The sequence below is a fragment of the Convolutriloba macropyga genome, chromosome 5, assembly GCF_964194025.1.
Source record: "Convolutriloba macropyga chromosome 5, txConMacr16.3, whole genome shotgun sequence".
Classification (NCBI taxonomy): Eukaryota; Metazoa; Xenacoelomorpha; order Acoela; family Convolutidae; genus Convolutriloba; species Convolutriloba macropyga.
The window spans coordinates 66,466,253-66,484,272 of record NC_134472.1 but is presented as its reverse complement, the minus strand read 5'-3'; the positions used below and the strand labels follow the sequence as shown (position 1 = coordinate 66,484,272).

General features: G+C 33.7%; 1 protein-coding gene across 1 annotated transcript; it reads right to left on the bottom strand.

Annotated features, from left to right (window-relative positions):
• Positions 1–4,531: 4,531 nt before the first annotated feature.
• LOC142340178 (uncharacterized) lies at positions 4,532–14,495 on the bottom strand. Its single transcript, XM_075390681.1, has 4 exons — positions 13,955–14,495; positions 13,160–13,517; positions 8,030–8,256; positions 4,532–4,856 (listed from the first exon to the last, which is right to left on the bottom strand). Exons 1-4 carry the CDS (start codon positions 14,184–14,186, stop codon positions 4,600–4,602), a joined length of 1,074 nt encoding a protein of 357 aa, XP_075246796.1. The 5' UTR covers positions 14,187–14,495; the 3' UTR covers positions 4,532–4,599.
• Positions 14,496–18,020: the final 3,525 nt, after the last annotated feature.

Sequence of the window (18,020 nt, the reverse complement as noted above, 5' to 3'; positions counted from 1 at the left end):
AAATTTTAGCTATCAACTAAAATCATTAAATAGGCTTCTTTCATACGTTTTTTCATACGACTACAAAAAGACAAAAAAATGATTCCATTAAAATTCTGCTGGAAGACGGTGTCGAAGCCGTTGAAACCATAATCATTGCACTAAAAAGCGATACGTCCAGATGAGCCTTCTTTTCAAACAAACGAGAGTAATGTGAAGTCTGAACTGTCAATAGAGTGACCAGTCAAGAAAAAGAATCTTGGAGCTGCAAAAAAGCCAGAAGTGGAAAATTATTTGTGAAAGCTCTTAGTATCAAAGCCGAAAAACCAATTCTCAAAATCTAAATTAGCAATAAATGTAAAAATCCAATTCATTATAAAGACAATGCGACCTGTCTTGCCTTGCTGACTTGAACGCAATCTACAAGTTTACCGACAAGAAAAGAAAAAAAATGGCAAAGCTCAATAATCTGTTGTTCTTTTTGAAAACAAGTGTTTTCAAAGTCAAAACGACAAGCTTTGAACTGAAAAACTAGAAACGTATTTTTGCAACTCCTTAGGAAACCAATTGGACCTATCATTAGAACTCCTTGACTTGAATTGTTCTTTATTGTAATTATCATAAAAGCAATAAGTGAAGGAATATTTTTTAAAATGACAGCGGCTGATTTCAATCCGAATTGTTTGTGGGCATTAAAAACAACAGTTAGTGCAAAATTAGTTTTGCGATTGACCTTTTTCTGTTAAGAACACTTATGGATATGGATAACTTGACCGAAAAAAGGCACTATATCAAAAATAATTTGCATTTTGGATAATTATCGAGTTAAATTGGTAAAAAAACAGGCCAATTTTTAATTCAAGAGCACCCAAAGGAAGTGCAAGTGAACTAGACTTTTGTGAAGTTAACGAAGATTGTGTCAGTAGGTTTTAGGTTTGTTATTCCGGCAAGTTTAAACAATGGATCGAAGAAGCTTATTTCATGCCATTTTTGACGAAAAAATTCTGAATATTGTAAAATTTAGCAAAAATTTTGATTAAAAAATTAGATCAAACAGTTCAGCAACACTCTTCCATCTTTAGAGGTGTCGTTAAGACTACCGTTAACAATTTTGGCATTTTTTGAGCTAATTTAGAAAAATTGCGCAAAAATAAGTAAAATGTGAACAAAACAACAAAAATTAGTCATATGTTCAGAAAACTTTGAGCCTCGATAACTCAAAATTCACAAAATTTTTTTTTGTTATGTATTCTACGCTGGTCGGGCTTTTCAATGATTCTTTTCACAACTCTCTACGGTGAATATATCGATCGGCCAGAATTGACTGAACAAAAAAACCATTTGAGTATATAGTCCCCCCCCGCTAAAGTGGGTCGGAACAGTAAGTTCCATTTTCTGCACTCTACGCCTACCGGGTATCACGTTAGCTTAGTTGTACTTTATGGACTCAGACAAATGCAAGATTTTCAGTGATTTTGTGTTTAATCTGATTTTTGCCTGGTTGTCGACAACAAAAGAATGATCTTGCTTTCGAATACAAGAGATAGGTCATATTATATCAGATTATTAATTGAAGTTGAACGGTTAATTAATTTTCTCAGTTCCAGATACAATATATATTACAAAAATTAGATAATATAAAATTTATGTAGAAAAAGCTCAAAGATTAATATGTAGTACTTAGTAATTATGTTCTATTACAGGTGTTTTTTTACCTCTCGCGTTGAGATGTCAACACTTAAAATTGCATTAAAAATGTAAGAATTGCCGTTTTTAGTGTTCATCGCCGCCAATAAAACGTTAATAAAATTTTACTGCTAAAATTAAAGACTAAATTCACCGCAAGTATCATAAATATTCACCACTTGTACCCCTAAAAGATGTGGTTGCTTTTCGGTGAAAAATAGTTATTTTCATCTCTATTCGTCGGATATCTTACAATATTTCTCTGATGCACTTCGACTCGTGATATAGCCATTGACTCGTTCAGAAAATGATTATAAGCCTCTTTCACCATATTCACGTAATGAAATCGAGCAATATGAAATTAAGGCAATTAAAGTCAATTTTAAGTAGCTACCATCCAGGATGAAGTCCGCGTCCCAAGACAGGCATTGGCCAGACCGGGTTGCGGACAGGGAGGTCCGGAGCGACCCAACTCAATGGTCTGGAAATAATTGCGCCTTCCGTCTGGCCAACTTAGACTGGGACACATGAATGAATTGATGTTAGTGTTGGACCTTATAATAACAATTAACATACCCGGCAGATTGCCGGAAAATAGCTGCCGTTGATTCCATTAAGCATGATTGGGATTGAAAGAATAGAAGAAATTGAAAAAAAAAGATTTTTGTACAAAAACATTTTTTAAGTCCGATATATTTTTGATGGCATTTCGTAGTTGAACATAACGTACTTCTGTTTGTTAGAGAGAGGCTACAGGGGCTACTATCAATACCAATAAGCATAAGAGATGGTAACTAAGACTTATAGGAACGACGTTCAAATAGCGGGCATCTAAAATTGGGCTTTATGGGCTTATCCCGTTTCTACTTCTGACTTCAATTTTTTATACTGTGCTTTGCTGAGCAGCTGATGTTCAAAATCACTTTTTGCAGAATGAGAGAAGAGAGAAACTAGCCTAGAGAACTCAAAAAGATATCACGCAAAATGTTGAAAAAGCGGCAAAATGAGGTAAAGCGAAACATTTTTTTACTCGACGAAGTAAAAAACAGCCGGAAGAATTCCGGAAACGACTCCATGCGTAAAAACTTGACAAAAACCCTAATTGCAGCTGAAACCATTACCTTTTTTAATAAACCATAAACTCATTACCCTCCCCCCGGTCTGATCTAAAAATTGGTGAAAATTAAACCACTGTCACCAAGAGAAACAAAATCCTGCAAAAATATTTAATATTGAAAACGTTTGATAAGGATAAGTGCAAAATAATTAGGATAGTCGAAACATTGATAGTCTCAAAAAACTGACAGGGCTATCAACTGCCCTCAAATAATTCATGATTCCAATCTCAAAAAGATCGCTAAAGCAAACGGCAGAGAATAATAACTTAGAAACTAAATTAAATTTTTCAAAAAATAATGCTCAAAGTTAAGAATTAGAAAACTACTACAGTTAGATTTCTCTTCACTGCAATTAAGACAAAAACAACATATACTTTTTTTTCTTGTATATATGCTAGACAACATGATTTCAAACTAATTCAAAAATTAAAATAATCATAGAAAAGCAACCGAGTAATATTTAAAGGCAAGAAAATGTTTAAGAACAATACCGAGGTCGGAAAAAAAAGTAATAAGTATCAATTGTGGAAAAGGTTTTTTAGTAAACTCTTAGTACTGCCTTATGTTGAATGAAATCAATTGCAACCCAAAGAAATGACGAAAATCTAAATAGCCGAAATCTTTCAATTTGTTAATAACTAAAAAAATCAATAAAACCAGTATAAATGTAGGTGCCAGGACAGAACTAGAATGATACAAGCTAGAATGTGAACATTATGGACACAATGTAAGGAACACCCTAACAAAGACTAATTTTTGATTTTTCAAACTTCAAATAAAAGATTAAAATTTTGAAAGTTTAAAAATCAAATTTAAAAAAACAAGAAAAACTATTACCATTTCATTTTTCAACTTCGAGACATAGAAAATACAACGATACATCCGAGACAAAAACCTATCCTCCTGAACAGATCAAAAAAAAAGAAAAAGCAGAAATCAAACATATGAAACAATGAAACATTTTGCAAAAAAAGGTCAAAAAGTTTTTAGGACTGCATTTATAAAAAAAATTCACTTCTTCTCAAATATTTAACGCTAGACAATTATTGACGTTTTTATTGAAACAAAATTAGAGCCCCTCATGTTGCACAAAAAGAATACTTCTAGTAATTAAAACCAAAATACAGACAAAAAACTGAGAAAAATAGGAAAAAACTACCAAAATCGGATTAGCATATGTACAATTTTATAAAAAAAAATTACATCGAGGTAAAAGGAGGCATCGAGTATATGAATTGTCAACGGGAAGTTGTCATACTGACTGATTTTTGACAAAAAGACGGCTAGAAGATCCAAAAATGAAGAAAATAGGAAAAAAGCCAAAAATTAATTAAAAAATTAAGAAATTTATGCCAATTTTGAACTTGAAACGCGTTTTCAGGCTCTGCAAAACACTGTGCTATTAATTTCCAAGGTTTACATTTCAATATAGCATCGATTAAAAATCATTTATACAAAAAACCAAATTACAAGCAAAAAAATGGGCCACTTAGACGAAAAAACGGCTAAAAACAGTTATCTATATGTGCCATTCAGTCAAAAACTACTTTTCAAAGTCAAAAAGTCATTCACTAAACGCAGCGCGTGATCAAAAAACTTCTCTCGCTCAGAAAAAATTAGTTCACACGGCACTTTTTCTCACTTTCGATTTTAGGTCAAAACATGGTCTGAACGAATAGTACTTCCGGTAAAAAAAAACCTTAAGAAAACCAATACTCCTCTTCGAGTCGTAAAAGAAATAGGAGCGCTATAATAGCCGGCTGAGAAGATGAGGGCGGCTATTAATAAAAGACTTTTTATAAAATAGGAGGTCTAGTTAGAACTGCTGAAGATGAGCAAACGACAATGGGCAAACTTTTGGACCCAAATAGGAGTAGACATCTCTTCTCGGGTCTCCGCTGATTTTGACACTTTTCGACTCTGGAGCTGTCAAGTGAAGTGAGTGGCTGCATCTGATGAAATTGTCGAAATAAGAGCCATTTACATTGACGTTGAACATGCGGGGTGGTTTAATCCTATACCAGTGGGCCAACAGACGGAATGTGAACGAGGGTGTAATTGTAAGCAGAGGGGCTAAAATATTGACTTTCTATTTAAAAAAAAAGAGTATTTCTTTACAGAATGAGGAAATTTATCAAAAATTTAAGCTGTTTTTGTTGTCAATGCAAACTCAAGATAGCAAAATAAAGAAGTTAAAGATGGTTTACCGCAAAAAAATTGACTTTAAGTCCCACGATGCTGGTCCATAAAATATGGAAGCAAAAAAACGAGAAATTTTAATTTCAATGCTAGAAATATGTTTTTGTTAGATATTAATGGTGACTACCCGACATGCAAGCAACCTTCTGATGTTGCACTTAGACGTCAAAGATTATGTACAACTGCAGCTGATCACGCTCTCGGGTCTTCTGTCATCCCAACAGGAGAAGACGGATTTAGTGGTATCAGACGTCATGAAAGACAATTTTTTCGTGGTTGGGTTTCCTGTGACGTCTTGTTCCCCAGTTTGGTCCATCGAAAATTCTTTTTTTTCGACAAAAAAATCTTCAAGAAACTAAAGTTTTTCGTGCAAATAATTTGACGTTACGATATCACTTCTATTTATAAACAGTTATTAGTTTTTATCTTTTTAAAACAAATGAAAACATTTTATTTACTCTGAAAAAATTAGCCAAAAAAAAACACAGAAGTAAGAAAAACGGTTCACAAATCAGAAAAATAAAAAGAACCCAATTTGTTTTTCTGAGAGCATAAATTTTTAAATTACTTGGAAAATGCTTAAGATAGGTTTTTGAAGTTAGCACCTCACTAGCTCGAAACCCGCTTTAGACGATATTTTATATTGAGATCTTACGAACAAGAGTTATCAGGAAAAATTTTTGAAATAAAAAAATCAAAAACCATTCAGATTTTTTTGCTGCATATCCTATCAAATTACAAAATAAACCTGTGAATGACACTTTCGAGTTAGTTATAACGTAGCCAGAAAGCCAATTTAGACGATATATCATATTGGGATCTGAAAAACAAAAAGTGTAAAAAAAAATTTTGAAATAAGAAAAATAGAAAAGTTTCAGCTTTCCGACTGCATATCCTATTGAATTACCCGATAAACTTTAAAGCTAACCTTTTCAGTTAGTTTTGCGAAAAAGCTAGTTTATTTTGATATAGTATAGTGGAATATCAGAAACTAGAAACGTTGGAAACACTTTTTTAAGATCAGAAAAATCAGGAAATTGGTTCTGATTTTCTGACTGCGAAAAGTCTTGAATTAAAAATACAACTCATAAAAAAACCACTGAGTTAGTTGCGGAATTTCCAAAAAGCAATTTTGCTGGATGTATCTTGGTGGGATCTCAAAAACGAGAAATTTTAGAGAACGCGTTTGAAATAATAAAAATTAGGAAAACAATTTTGTTTTTCTGACAGCACATCGACTTGTGTTGAAAATCAAACTGTTCAGCTAGTCTTTTGAGTTAGTTTTGAAGTTACCCAAAACTTTTTTGCTTGATATATTGCATTCGTATTAGGAAAACGAGGAGTATCAAAAAAACTCTCTTTGAAGCCTGAGAATACCGAAATCGATATCTATTTTTCTTGATACTAGTCTTCAACAAATACAAATCAAGTAATAAAAAAAGCACACAAAATAAATCGTCAACAGACAAGATTTTTTGTTTTTTAAACGTTTTGTGTAAAAGATCAAACAGTCCCCAGAAAAAATACGCAAAACAGTCAATTTTTCTCCTCAGTCACTCTTAAAAACCATTTCCGTTTTCTTTCTCCACGGTTGCAACCGTCACCAAGAAGAAGTCCCTTTTCCTCTCCCCGGTCTCAGTAGTCAGCAAGTTAGTAGAACAAATAATTGGGCGGTTTCAGCAATTATCCAGAACTGATCGGTGTTTTCCGTCGTTAGAGTAGTGACCATTATTAAATGAGAAGCTTCAAATATTCGGTATCAGTAACCACCGCGATAAAAAATTTCCTACAAGTGTTTCTTTTAATTCAAGAAAACAAAAAAGTCTCGATCAACTCTACAAACAATGAATCTTAGTGGGTTAATCAAATCAAAGCAGCACTACAAAACATTACAATCTGCGTTTTTCTCCATTAAAAATCGCTGCCTAGTTGCCCTGAAAAAGGCAGCAATCTTGTTGTGGTCTCCTGGTAAATTTAGACAATTTAACTTAAGTGTTTTTTGCGTAGACAGAGGGAATGTTAACTCTTTTAAAACTTTCGTCACTGTCAGAAGCCATTTTTTTCTCTTTTTTCTTAATTAAATCGTTTTGCTAAATATTATCAAAATACCAAGATTGTCATTAAAAATTTCAATTTTTCGAGCAGTTATGACATTATTCAACTCGTGAGTGGTAAAAATTTCTTTTAGCTTAATTGGACAAAATAAATGCGAAAAAGTATAAGGTCAGCTAAAAACTCGTCTTTCTAAGCAAATTTTTAGTCAAAAACTTTTACCCCTAAAATGGTGATGAACAAGTTTCTAAAAAAGCTCTCCGTTATCCTAATCAATTAGTTCCCTCGACACAACTGTAAATTTTATATTGGAAGTTAAACTGCATCGGATAAAAAAAGTTTCTTGAAGTCGCAAAAATTCAAAGTAATACCTTTTGTTTTATTTTTCGAAATGATTAAATTATTTCGAGACGCTGTGATAGCCTGGGCAATGCTCTGGTGTCTTATATAGGAAAATTACCAATTATTAGGGTAAAACCGCAGCCCTTCCGCATTTCAGGAGAGGGTTTCCCCAATATTTTATTACAGTATGGCGCTCCTACAAAACGGAACTTGATCTAGGTGGACAGAAGTTGTACAAAATGGCTTATTTTGTGGCATATGGTGACAAAAAAATGAAGCATTTTTCAAACATTTACTTTGTAACCATATTTCGCATTTAAAGCCAAATTTGTACGTTTTAAGATTCATTTTGGAAAATGATGGGTGAAACGGAACGAATGGCCCGTTGCAATTTGGTGATGTTTGTGTAAAGTACACTCTTATAAAAAATTTCTAAATTTTCTCTAAAGCGGTGAAAAAATTTTGAAATCTTTGATTCAATTAAGTGCGCTAAGTACGAAAACAGTTATCGTCGAACAACGTGTTTAATTGAAACGCTGTTCTATAAAATGAAAATTAATGTTTTTATCCTAATGGGACAAACAAAACTTTTTGCAACAAAATTTTAGAAAATAACATATTTGCGGACTCGTGGAAAAGAAAAAATATCTTACTGGTCATTGGGCTAGATAGTTTGCCTTCGTAGCCGAAAAACCGGGATGCTGCCGTGTGCATTGCAACAGGTCCAAGACCAACGGGGTGGAATTGCTTTGTCCAGGAGTGATTTTGAACTTTCAAATAGGAGTCAAGAAACTTGTTGCCCTTTTCAAAGTGCATGGTGCCTTGATTCAACATGTTCGACTTCTCAACCGATGTCGCCTCGCATTTCTCATTCGGATACCTGAAACATTTAATAACACAGTAACTTAAGCCATGTCAAATTTTTGCCCAATGTTTATTAAAACGATCATTTTTGACCTGTAGTTTAAGGGTGACCGTCAAATGACCGTCAATGACCGTAAAAGGCCAATAACCGTCAAATTGCTTTTTTTCCGTTTTCCAAACTTAGACAATAAATATTGACGAAGTTTTTTTTAATTTTCAGAAATGGGAGCTATGAACGTTTTTTAAGGAATCAGAACGTTCTCGACGTGCAATTATGGGAAATGAGTATAATTCCAAGCCGTTAAAATCCACATAATAGCCGGGAATGACTGTGGAATATTAGTCATTTCGCGCATTGAGGATAGTAATTTTCTTGCTGTGATTTATTAATTCGGGATACAGAAAAAAAGTTATTTTATGGATCCTGAAATACGTCTGTAAAAGTCAATCTCAAATTCAAATGCAGTCAACATAGTAAAGGCACGATGATTATTAGGAACGACTCTAGCTATAATTTTAATAATGCTAGATCTTGCACAATTAATGAATTAATGCCCACCATGCAAGATCTGATGTTGCAAGACGAATGCTTATCTTGCAAGCTCTTGCAAGATTAATGCCCACCGTGCAAGATCTGATCTTGCAAGACGGTTGATTATCTTGTAGGATCTTGTGAGAATAAAGCTCAGCGTGTAAGATCTGATCATGCAAGAAGAATGAATATCTTGCAAGATTAATTCCCACTGTACCAGATGTGTTCTTATGGTTATCTTGCTAGATCTTTAACATTATTGCCAGCGTGCAAAATACCTTTTTCCGAGCCAAATGGTTGCCTTGCTAGATCATGCAAGGTTAATGCCTACCGTGAAAGATATCATCTTGCTAGACAAATGGTTATCTTGCAAGGTGTGCAAAATTAATGCCTACCGTGCAAGATCTGATCTTGCATGATGAATAATTACCTTGCAATATCTTGCAAGGTTTATGCCCACCGTAAAAAAATCGGATCTTGCAAGACAAATGGTTATTTTTGCAAGAGCTTGCAAGGTTAATGCCCACTGTGCAAGATCTGATCTTGCATTACGAATAAATATCTTTCAAAAATAATGCCCACTGGTCATGATCTGATCTTGCTAGCCCAATGGTTATCTTGCAAGATCTTGCAAAGTTAATGGGACCAATGTATACAGTCCAATATCTTCAAAAATTAAAGCCTGGCTTGCAAGACTAGTATTTTTTTCTTTCAACTTTAACGCCCCCAGTGCAAGATCTGATCTTGCAATTCAAGTTAACAATGAAAGATCATCTTGCAAGATTAATGTGTGCCGTGCAAGATCTGATCTTGGAAGATGGGTGATTATCTTAAAAGATCTTATAAGCCTAAAACCCAGCATGAGAAATATCATTTTCCAACGAACATTCTCGAATAGTTAACTAGCACTTGCTAGAGCGTGCGACATTAGTGCTAACCGTCAAGAATCTGATATTGAGAGACGGGTAACTCTATTTCAAGATCTCGCAAAAAATGCCCACCGTTCAAGATCTGCTCTTGATAGATAATCGGTCACATTGAAAGATCGTCCCGCAAGATTAATGCCCACCGCGCAAGATCTGATCTTGCAAGACAAATGTTAACATTGAAAGACCATCTTGCAAGATTAATACGTGCCATGAAAGATCTGATCTTGCAAGATCCTGTAAGATTAATACTCAGCGTGCAAAATATCATTTTCCAAGCCGAAGAGTTAACTTGCTAGATCTTGCAAGATTAATGCTCACCGTAAAATGGATTTTGCTAGATGAGTGGTTCTCATGCAAGATCTTGCAGGAATAAAGTACAATGTGCAGATCTGATGGTGAAAAACAAATGGTTATCTTTTAAGGTCTTGTAAGATTAATGCCCAGCCTGCAGGATCTGATCTTGTAAAACGAATGGATGACTCGCAAGATCTTGCAAGATTAATGCTAACTGCTGTGCAAGATCTGCTTTTGCAAGACGGCTCGTTATCTTGCATTATTTTGGGGATTTTGTTCTGGTCGAGTTCTTCTCTCGTTGGTTCTCATTAACGCAAAAATTATCGTTTTTCGTTTTATTTGTCCGATATACAGCTCCGCGTGCTCTAATGGAGAAATTGAAAAAAACCACTGTTCAAATATCTGATTTGTAGTGAGCCAATCATGTTCAGTGTCTGTTGTTCATTTAATATAAAGTGACAATCTCTCAAATTCATTGAATTGTTCCAAATTTTTTAGAGATGACACAATTACGCGTTCCAGTTATTTTTCTTTGAAATGAATTTAAATTTTAAATAATTGCTTATGTGTTCTACAGTTCTTTTCATTTCAATTCCTTTATACAAGAAAAATTAGAGAAGGGATTTTTTTATTCCAGAATTTCCTTTTCAGAACTTTTTTGCAGGATAAAAAATTGTAGCACTTTCTCGTAAAGTCGTCAAAAATTGGAAAAAAAAGTGAATAAAGTTCTTTACGAGATACCTATTTTCAGTCAACAGATTATGTTTTCAGTTCGATATGAAATTTCTACAGAAACGGAGGCAAAAGAAAAAAATCGACTGAATTATATTCAGTCACAAAGACTATGAATGTCAAAATATGCCAAATACTTGAAACATATGTCGACAAGGTTTACATTTTGTGTTAATTAGATCGATCTTGACTGATCGTTTCAAAGATGTTCTCGTAGTTTTTTCATTCTTCATTAAATTGTAAAAATTGCTGTAAAAAAACTGAGGCGGCAAACTCAAAAGCACGCAGTTTAGTATAAGAAAAAGAGCTTCAATTTTACATTCATCAAAACTTTTAAATTAAGTATCGACAGATAAAATTGTTTTCAATGGGTGATCATTATCATGACTGTTGATGATGAATCAGTTGCAGATGACCGATGCCTTTTTTTAATTAATTGAAACTCTTCCCAGAGACAGAAACTTGGCATTGTCCAAGTAAACGTGAAAAGCGGTGAATCTCCACTAAGAGAGACCAAACATGATTGAATCACTGAAACTACCTCTCTAGAAACATGAAATCTATGCATTTAGCGCATATTTTGTATTACAATTATTTGTTCTGTATATAAAGCAAAACAAATATTTTGGTCAGATTTTTATGTTAGTCAGCAGAAATTTTTGTTAAAATCTTCTGATGACTACATTTAAGACTCATAAAGTGAAAATGCATGTTTGCGGGCAACCGATTTACCTTTTCGAGGTTATTAGTAAAATTTTTAATGCAGTAACTTCTCACGCTTCTTGATGTTGCGACTTTAATGGCAACATGCTCCAGGAAGAGAAGGCTCCAAAACACACCTGAAAGTTGTTTGAAGAGATAGTCGAAGTGCGGGTAACCCAAGAAACAGTTCCGAAAAAATTGGAAGAAGGATTTAATCAGCCAGAACGCATGCGAGTTCGGAAACCTGACGAACAGACGTACCGTTTTTCATTTTAACCTTCACCACACATTGTGGTCAATTTATTCCAGGATACACCCCTAACAAAGGCTCCAGAGGCCAAACATGACGAGGACTCATATCATTCAGGTTCCAGACGGCGTCATTAACAACAAGAGCCGACGGATTGCTGTCACTCCTTTTGGCTCTGAAGTTAATTTGGCTCTGATCTCTACCAGTCTTATTTAGAAAACGTCAATTGCGTCATTCTTGAGCCTAGAATGATAAACAGCGTTTATTCTCTCTGTATCAACACAAAGCATGCTTCCGCATGTAGCTAACAATGAACCAGATAACGAAGTACCAGACAATGAAGAAAAAATTAACCCAAACAGTTTCTGGTACAAAAACCCTACAGTTCACTGCTAACAGGTGACTTTTCCTCAAACATGCCAGCATCCAGCTTCCTTCACGTTGTGATGTACAGCAGCTTGTAAACCACATCTGAAAACCTCTGGTTAAGGAGTAGCATCATCCTACCATGACAAATCGAAAGAATTGCCCTAAACAGTGCAATTCGTTGAAAGTCAAGGACCCGGTGTGGATGCTCATACCACCCGGGATATGGAATTGGGACAAACTTTGGACAATTTGCCTGGAAAACTTGATCTGTACGAGTTTTCAAGGTAAAAACCTTGCTCTTCAGCCTTTATTTGCCTGTTTTTTTTTCTCGGAAAGTTGTTCTAGGCATTGTGAGCTACCCCCTGGTTTGCCTGTTACATCATTTGCACCTTTTTAATTTATAATATGGGTTCACTCTTCCCGAATTATTATAAAACTTGAAAATTTTCCCGTCAAAATTGGGAATGTTCCCGCCAAATAAACGTGTAAAGCAGTAATTCTCGGCTAAAGGGAGACTGAATATGACTTTATATCACTGAATTTAGTTTACTAGAAACTTGTTCGCTGTGCCTTGAGCACAATGACCTTTAACCCTATGTTAGATCAGTCCACTGTCTCGCAAATTATTCCAAGATTTTTTGCCACATGAAAAGTCTCACAGAGATTGAACAAGTCTGATAAAGGTTGAGGGTCATGGGTCTGGTCAGAGTTGAGATTTGTCAGACCAGTTATCATCAACACGTCTGACGAACATGTCTGGATCAGAGTTTATATATGTTTGGTCTCCGGTTGAATATGACTGTTCAGAGTTTGAATATGACTGTTCAGAGTTTGAATATGACTGTTCAGAGTTTGAATATGACTGTTCAGAGTTTGAATATGACTGTTCAGAGTTTGAATATGACTGTTCAGAGTTTGAATATGACTGTTCAGAGTTTGAATATGACTGTTCAGAGTTTGAATATGACTGTTCAGAGTTTGAATACGACTGTTCAGAGTTTGAATGTGTCTGATCAGATGTTGCATGGTTCTCGCATTGCAGTCTTTCCGCTGATTTGCTTTTAAGACTCATAAAGTGAAAAGATTTAGTTACAAAATGGATATATCTTACGTAAGGATGTTGTCCATGACAAGGATGTTACGGAGTCCTCTGAGGTCATTGAGAGTGACTACATCTTGATCGAAATAAAATCCACCGTACTTATAAAGTATCGCTGCTCGCATCATATCACTCATATTAGTAAACACTGGCTTCGATTGCCTTCTATCAGCCTTAATTCCCTCCAAAGAGGTTCCCCTGAAAAGTTCGTCAAAATCCACGGAATAAAAATTAAGCTTTTCTGGGTAGAACTTATCAAACAAGGAACAAAGTGCTGGATGATCGATTGTAAAATTTTTCGCTATCACGATAACTTTCACGGGAAGTTTTCCAAGAACTATAGCTGACTCAAACGCACACATAACTCGACCTTCGGATCTGTTTCCTTTTACCCCTGTGAATAAAAGTTAATTTTCGTCAGCTTAACTGAATGAAAAAAATCACAAACTTTTTATATATTCATATATAAATATATATATATATATATATATATATATATATATATATATATATATATATATATATATATATGATTATAGGGTGATATTTATATGTGATTATATATGATTAAGTGTGATATTTTTAAGTTTCAATAACATCGGAGACCTAACGGAAAAGAAAACACACCCAAATTTATGTAGGAAAAAGCCCAAAAAATTGAATCTCCACTTGACTGTAAAAGGAGGGTTTTTTTCCTCCGGGTTTAATTCTTGGGATGTTTATTTCCTAGTAGAATGTGACCGTAGATTATTTTCCAGTCCCAAACTATGGTCCTATTTTCCCCGGGGCATAGGAAACAGTTCCAGCCTTTAAATTTTGGTGTCGGTGAAGCATCTACAAAAAACATCTGATTATTTTCGTCTGGATTTGATGCTGGAATGGGTTGAAGCTGAATTGTTTTCCCGCACATACTTTCTTTTGGGACATCTTTAACTGGAGTAAACCCAAATTTGGACTTGAATGAATAATATGAAACATTCATGCCAACGGCAATAACGATTACTACCACGAAAGCAGAAAATATCGCTTTTACACGCATGTTCTACGGCTTGAAGAATAACTATGCAAAAAAAATCGATTTATGGTAACAAAACTGATAACAATGATATGATAGATTTGCGTTCTTTTCAAATTATAAATAAGTCAAACTAAAAAAAAATAAACCCAATTTTTTCTGTGACTACAAGAAAGTGAATGTCTTAAAAGTTTTGAATGGCTGTTTTGTAATTGGCAGTAATATGTTTTTAAAAGCTGAGTTCATAGTTAAACGTTCATACTTACATGTTCATAATTAAATTACAATAATAAAAGTATCATCGGCAAAGATCAGAACATGAAGAAATTCTACTATATTGTACTATTTAATCTGATGCTCTTAATGAAGAACAATATATGAACGAATAATACATTAGGACAACGTTTTATGAATCAAGTCGTACTTCAATCAAGTGAACAAACTGAATGACGAAAAAAATTAGTTTACATATGTTAGAACTCTGTATTGTTTCTCATCATTCATACACGGCTTTTAACAATCGACTAATTTTATACTACATTTATTAAACTGATAAATTGACTCTAATTGATATAATTGATACGGCTCTAATTGAGTTTCAATGAATTCTGAAAAATGCCCCCCCCCCCCCCCCCCCACTGTCGATATGAATAATTAGTATATTTTGTCTTTCAGATTATGACAATGGAAGTTCACCTCGTTTTTACTGACAAAAAGATGCAGAATAACAAAAAGAAGCAAAAAATAGGTTGCCAGAATAAGCAACTAGCCGCCGAAAGTAAAATCCTTGGATTTTTGTTTGTACCGCACTTGTGGGGGGGGGGGGGGGGGGGGGGGCTGTGAATCTATACACTCAGCTGGCATTTTTCAGTCAATTTTGGTCGACCGATTTAATTCGCGTAGAAAGACACAAGTTTAATAATTGGAAAAGCCCGTCGAGCTCACAATTTGTTAACTGCGATGCTTTTGAACTCAGTGTCTCATTTTGACGAGTTGTCCAGGTTCAAAGCTCAAAGGTTCAACTGTTGAATTTTGTGAATTTTCTGGTGAATTTTGTGCAAATATTGAGTATTTCTGTTCACTTTTTCAGAACTTTTTATTTAAATTATGGTTTATTTCGCTGAAATTTTTTATAAGCAAAATTTGGTTGTTCTCAAGCTTCGAGTTGATCAAGGGCTGTTGAACTAATTGAAGCAACGTTCTTTTTAAAATATGTTGAAAACTTTCCGATAACTTAGCCTGTTTCCTGCCCGTATTTACTAACTAACATCAATTTTCGCCTTTGTTCTCTTTTGATCTACATTGGTTGTTTTTGTATTTTCTCTATCTTTGGACAAATGCAGAGAATAGTTTTCAGACGATTCAAATGATGATTTTTATGATACCTGCATTCTAAATATTACATATAACAGTCTGAAAACATTTTTTCTGTAATGTTTTGAAAAGGCATCTTTAGCTCAATTGCTATCAAGTCTTTCTGAAAAAAATAACTGATTGTGCATCTTAAGGAAACAAAAACTACGACAAGAGTGGGAAAACTCACTCAAGTTTAAAAAATTATCAGGATACAGATATGTCATCGTTTCGAATTTTTCATGTTTTTTGTCTTTTGTATCATGTTGACAATGCTTACTAAAATTTTCAAAGCTCAACAGACAGCACGCATGGTGTTTTACTAGCAACAATATTAGAGCGAACAAAAATTATCAGAAAATACACTATTTATCAAACAATTGTAGGAAAAGGACAGTGGTAGAACGTGTCAAAATGCAGTTAACAATTTTTGTACCGATTTCTCTACAAATTGTCACAACCCAGAAAAATTTGCGTTTTTGGCCACTTATCTACTGACTTTCTAAATATCGAAAACATGGAAGAGAATAAAACACAATTCCACAGTAGAAAAAGAGTTATTTATACCATGAAAAACGGAAGATTCAGAAAAATGGAGGAAAGGTGTTTTTAAAGCTTTTCTCACAGTAGCCTAATTAATAACATGTCACATATCACATTTTAGCGTCAAAGGGAGGCACATTTGCATATATATATATATATATATATATATATATATATATATATATATTTAATGCAGTGATTATGGTTTTAATAGCTTCGAACACTGTTTTTCGCAAAAAAAGTTATACTGTTTTTTGATTTTCTTAGGTAATTAAAATTCTTTTATTAAACGTATGACAAAATCTGCTTAGTAGTTTCCTCGGGGAAAAATGAACGAAAAAATTTAATTGTTTCAATTCTCAGCTGATAAATTTCCATGACTTTGAATATAAATGTTTTAAAACGGGAGCATTTCCTACTTTGCATTTTTTGTTTTAATTTGTCTTTTTATTACCCAGGTTAAAAATTAACGGTCAGATATTACGCTTTTGGCATCAAAAAAATAGCGCAATTGAAGAAAGCTTTTTTTTAGTGAATTTATGGTTTTAACGACTCCGACGCTTGTTTTTGCACAAATTTAATTTTAGTTTCAATTTTTGTCTATTTTTGAGGTTCTTTCGTAAATGTTTGATACATTCTGATGACACGACTTGATCCTATTGATTGAGTTGAACTGATAACTGATGGTTTTCATGAAAAATTTTGTTTAAAAAATTGAAGTATTTCTTGACATTGCATCCTGTTCTTTTTCGCCATTTTCACTAAATACCTATTGTTACTATTCACTGGTCACTTATCCTTTTATTGTTGACAAGAAAGTGATAATTATGAACGTATCTGAATTTTTCAGCGAAGTGATAATGGTTATAACTGTTATGACACAGTTTATTCGAATTTTTTGTTCTGGTTTCTGTCTTTTTTGACGTTTTTTTAACGTATGACATTTTCTGATTAATGACAAGTCAACAAGTCTTCTTCTTGAGACACAAATGAACATGTTTTATAGTTTTAATTTTTCGATGAAAGTTTTGATGACTTTGAAAGGAGTTAATTTCAATTTTATTTTTAGTTTTGCAACTTCTGCTCTTTTTTGTATATTTGTTACCTAAACACGTTGAACACAGTTCACAAATCACGCTGCTGACAAACGGAAGACAAAATAGAACATTTCTTACGATTTAATTCAATATGTTTTTAATGGCTTTGACGTTGGTTTTTCATTTAAAATATTTTTTTGATTCGTTTGTCTCTTTGACGTTCTTTTTCTAGACGCAAGACATATTCATGTCAAAAAATGTTTAAGGGTTTTAATTAGAAGAACAAACAAACCTAACTTTTGTTTTCATTTTACAGCAATTGATTTTCATTACCTTCAAATTATTTTTTTTTCCGAAAAATGCAAACGTTGTTTTTAACTACTGCTCTTTCATTGTCTGCCTGTTAGTCTCATTAATGAGTTTTCACGGTTCACTTTATTGACGTTAAAACGCGCAAGCAAAGATTTCCCATTCGCAAAACAAAGGTCATGGTCAAAACGGCCTTGACACAGCTTTCTCGAATAATTTTTTCCTTTTATTTTTCTGTATTTTTCTGAGTTTTTTATTTTTTTGTATTTGTTTTTTTTGTAGTCGTATGAATGAAATCTGAATATTGACAAGTACCAACGTTTAATCTTATGAGGTGATAAATACTTGTATTACAAACGAAATTAATGATTTCAGTTCATGTCTAATGGTTTTCATTACTTTGGAACCATTTGTTTCAAAAGTTATTGGGGTAGTTTTTAAGTTAGCCGCGTTTGTCGTTTTTTGTCTGTTTGTTACCAAGTCGCATTAAAAACTGCTCCATGTCGTTTCTAGTGATAAACAATGAACTAATTTTTTTTTGGTTTAGGTTTTTAAATTCTATTTAGTCTTTGTTGTTAAGTTTTTCTTTTTCTATAAATAGAAATCGAGATAGAAA

Coding starts and splice junctions, on each gene's coding strand:
- LOC142340178 (XM_075390681.1), bottom strand. CDS start 14,186: ATGCGTGTAAAAGCGATATTTTCTGCTTTCGTGGTAGTAATCGTTATT. Junction 13,518..13,954: donor ACCGACACCAAAATTTAAAG/GCTGGAACTGTT, acceptor ACAGATCCGAAG/GTCGAGTTATGTGTGCGTTT. Junction 4,857..8,029: donor ACTATCTAGCCCAATGACCA/GTAAGATATTTT, acceptor TCAATATTTTAG/CCCCTCTGCTTACAATTACA.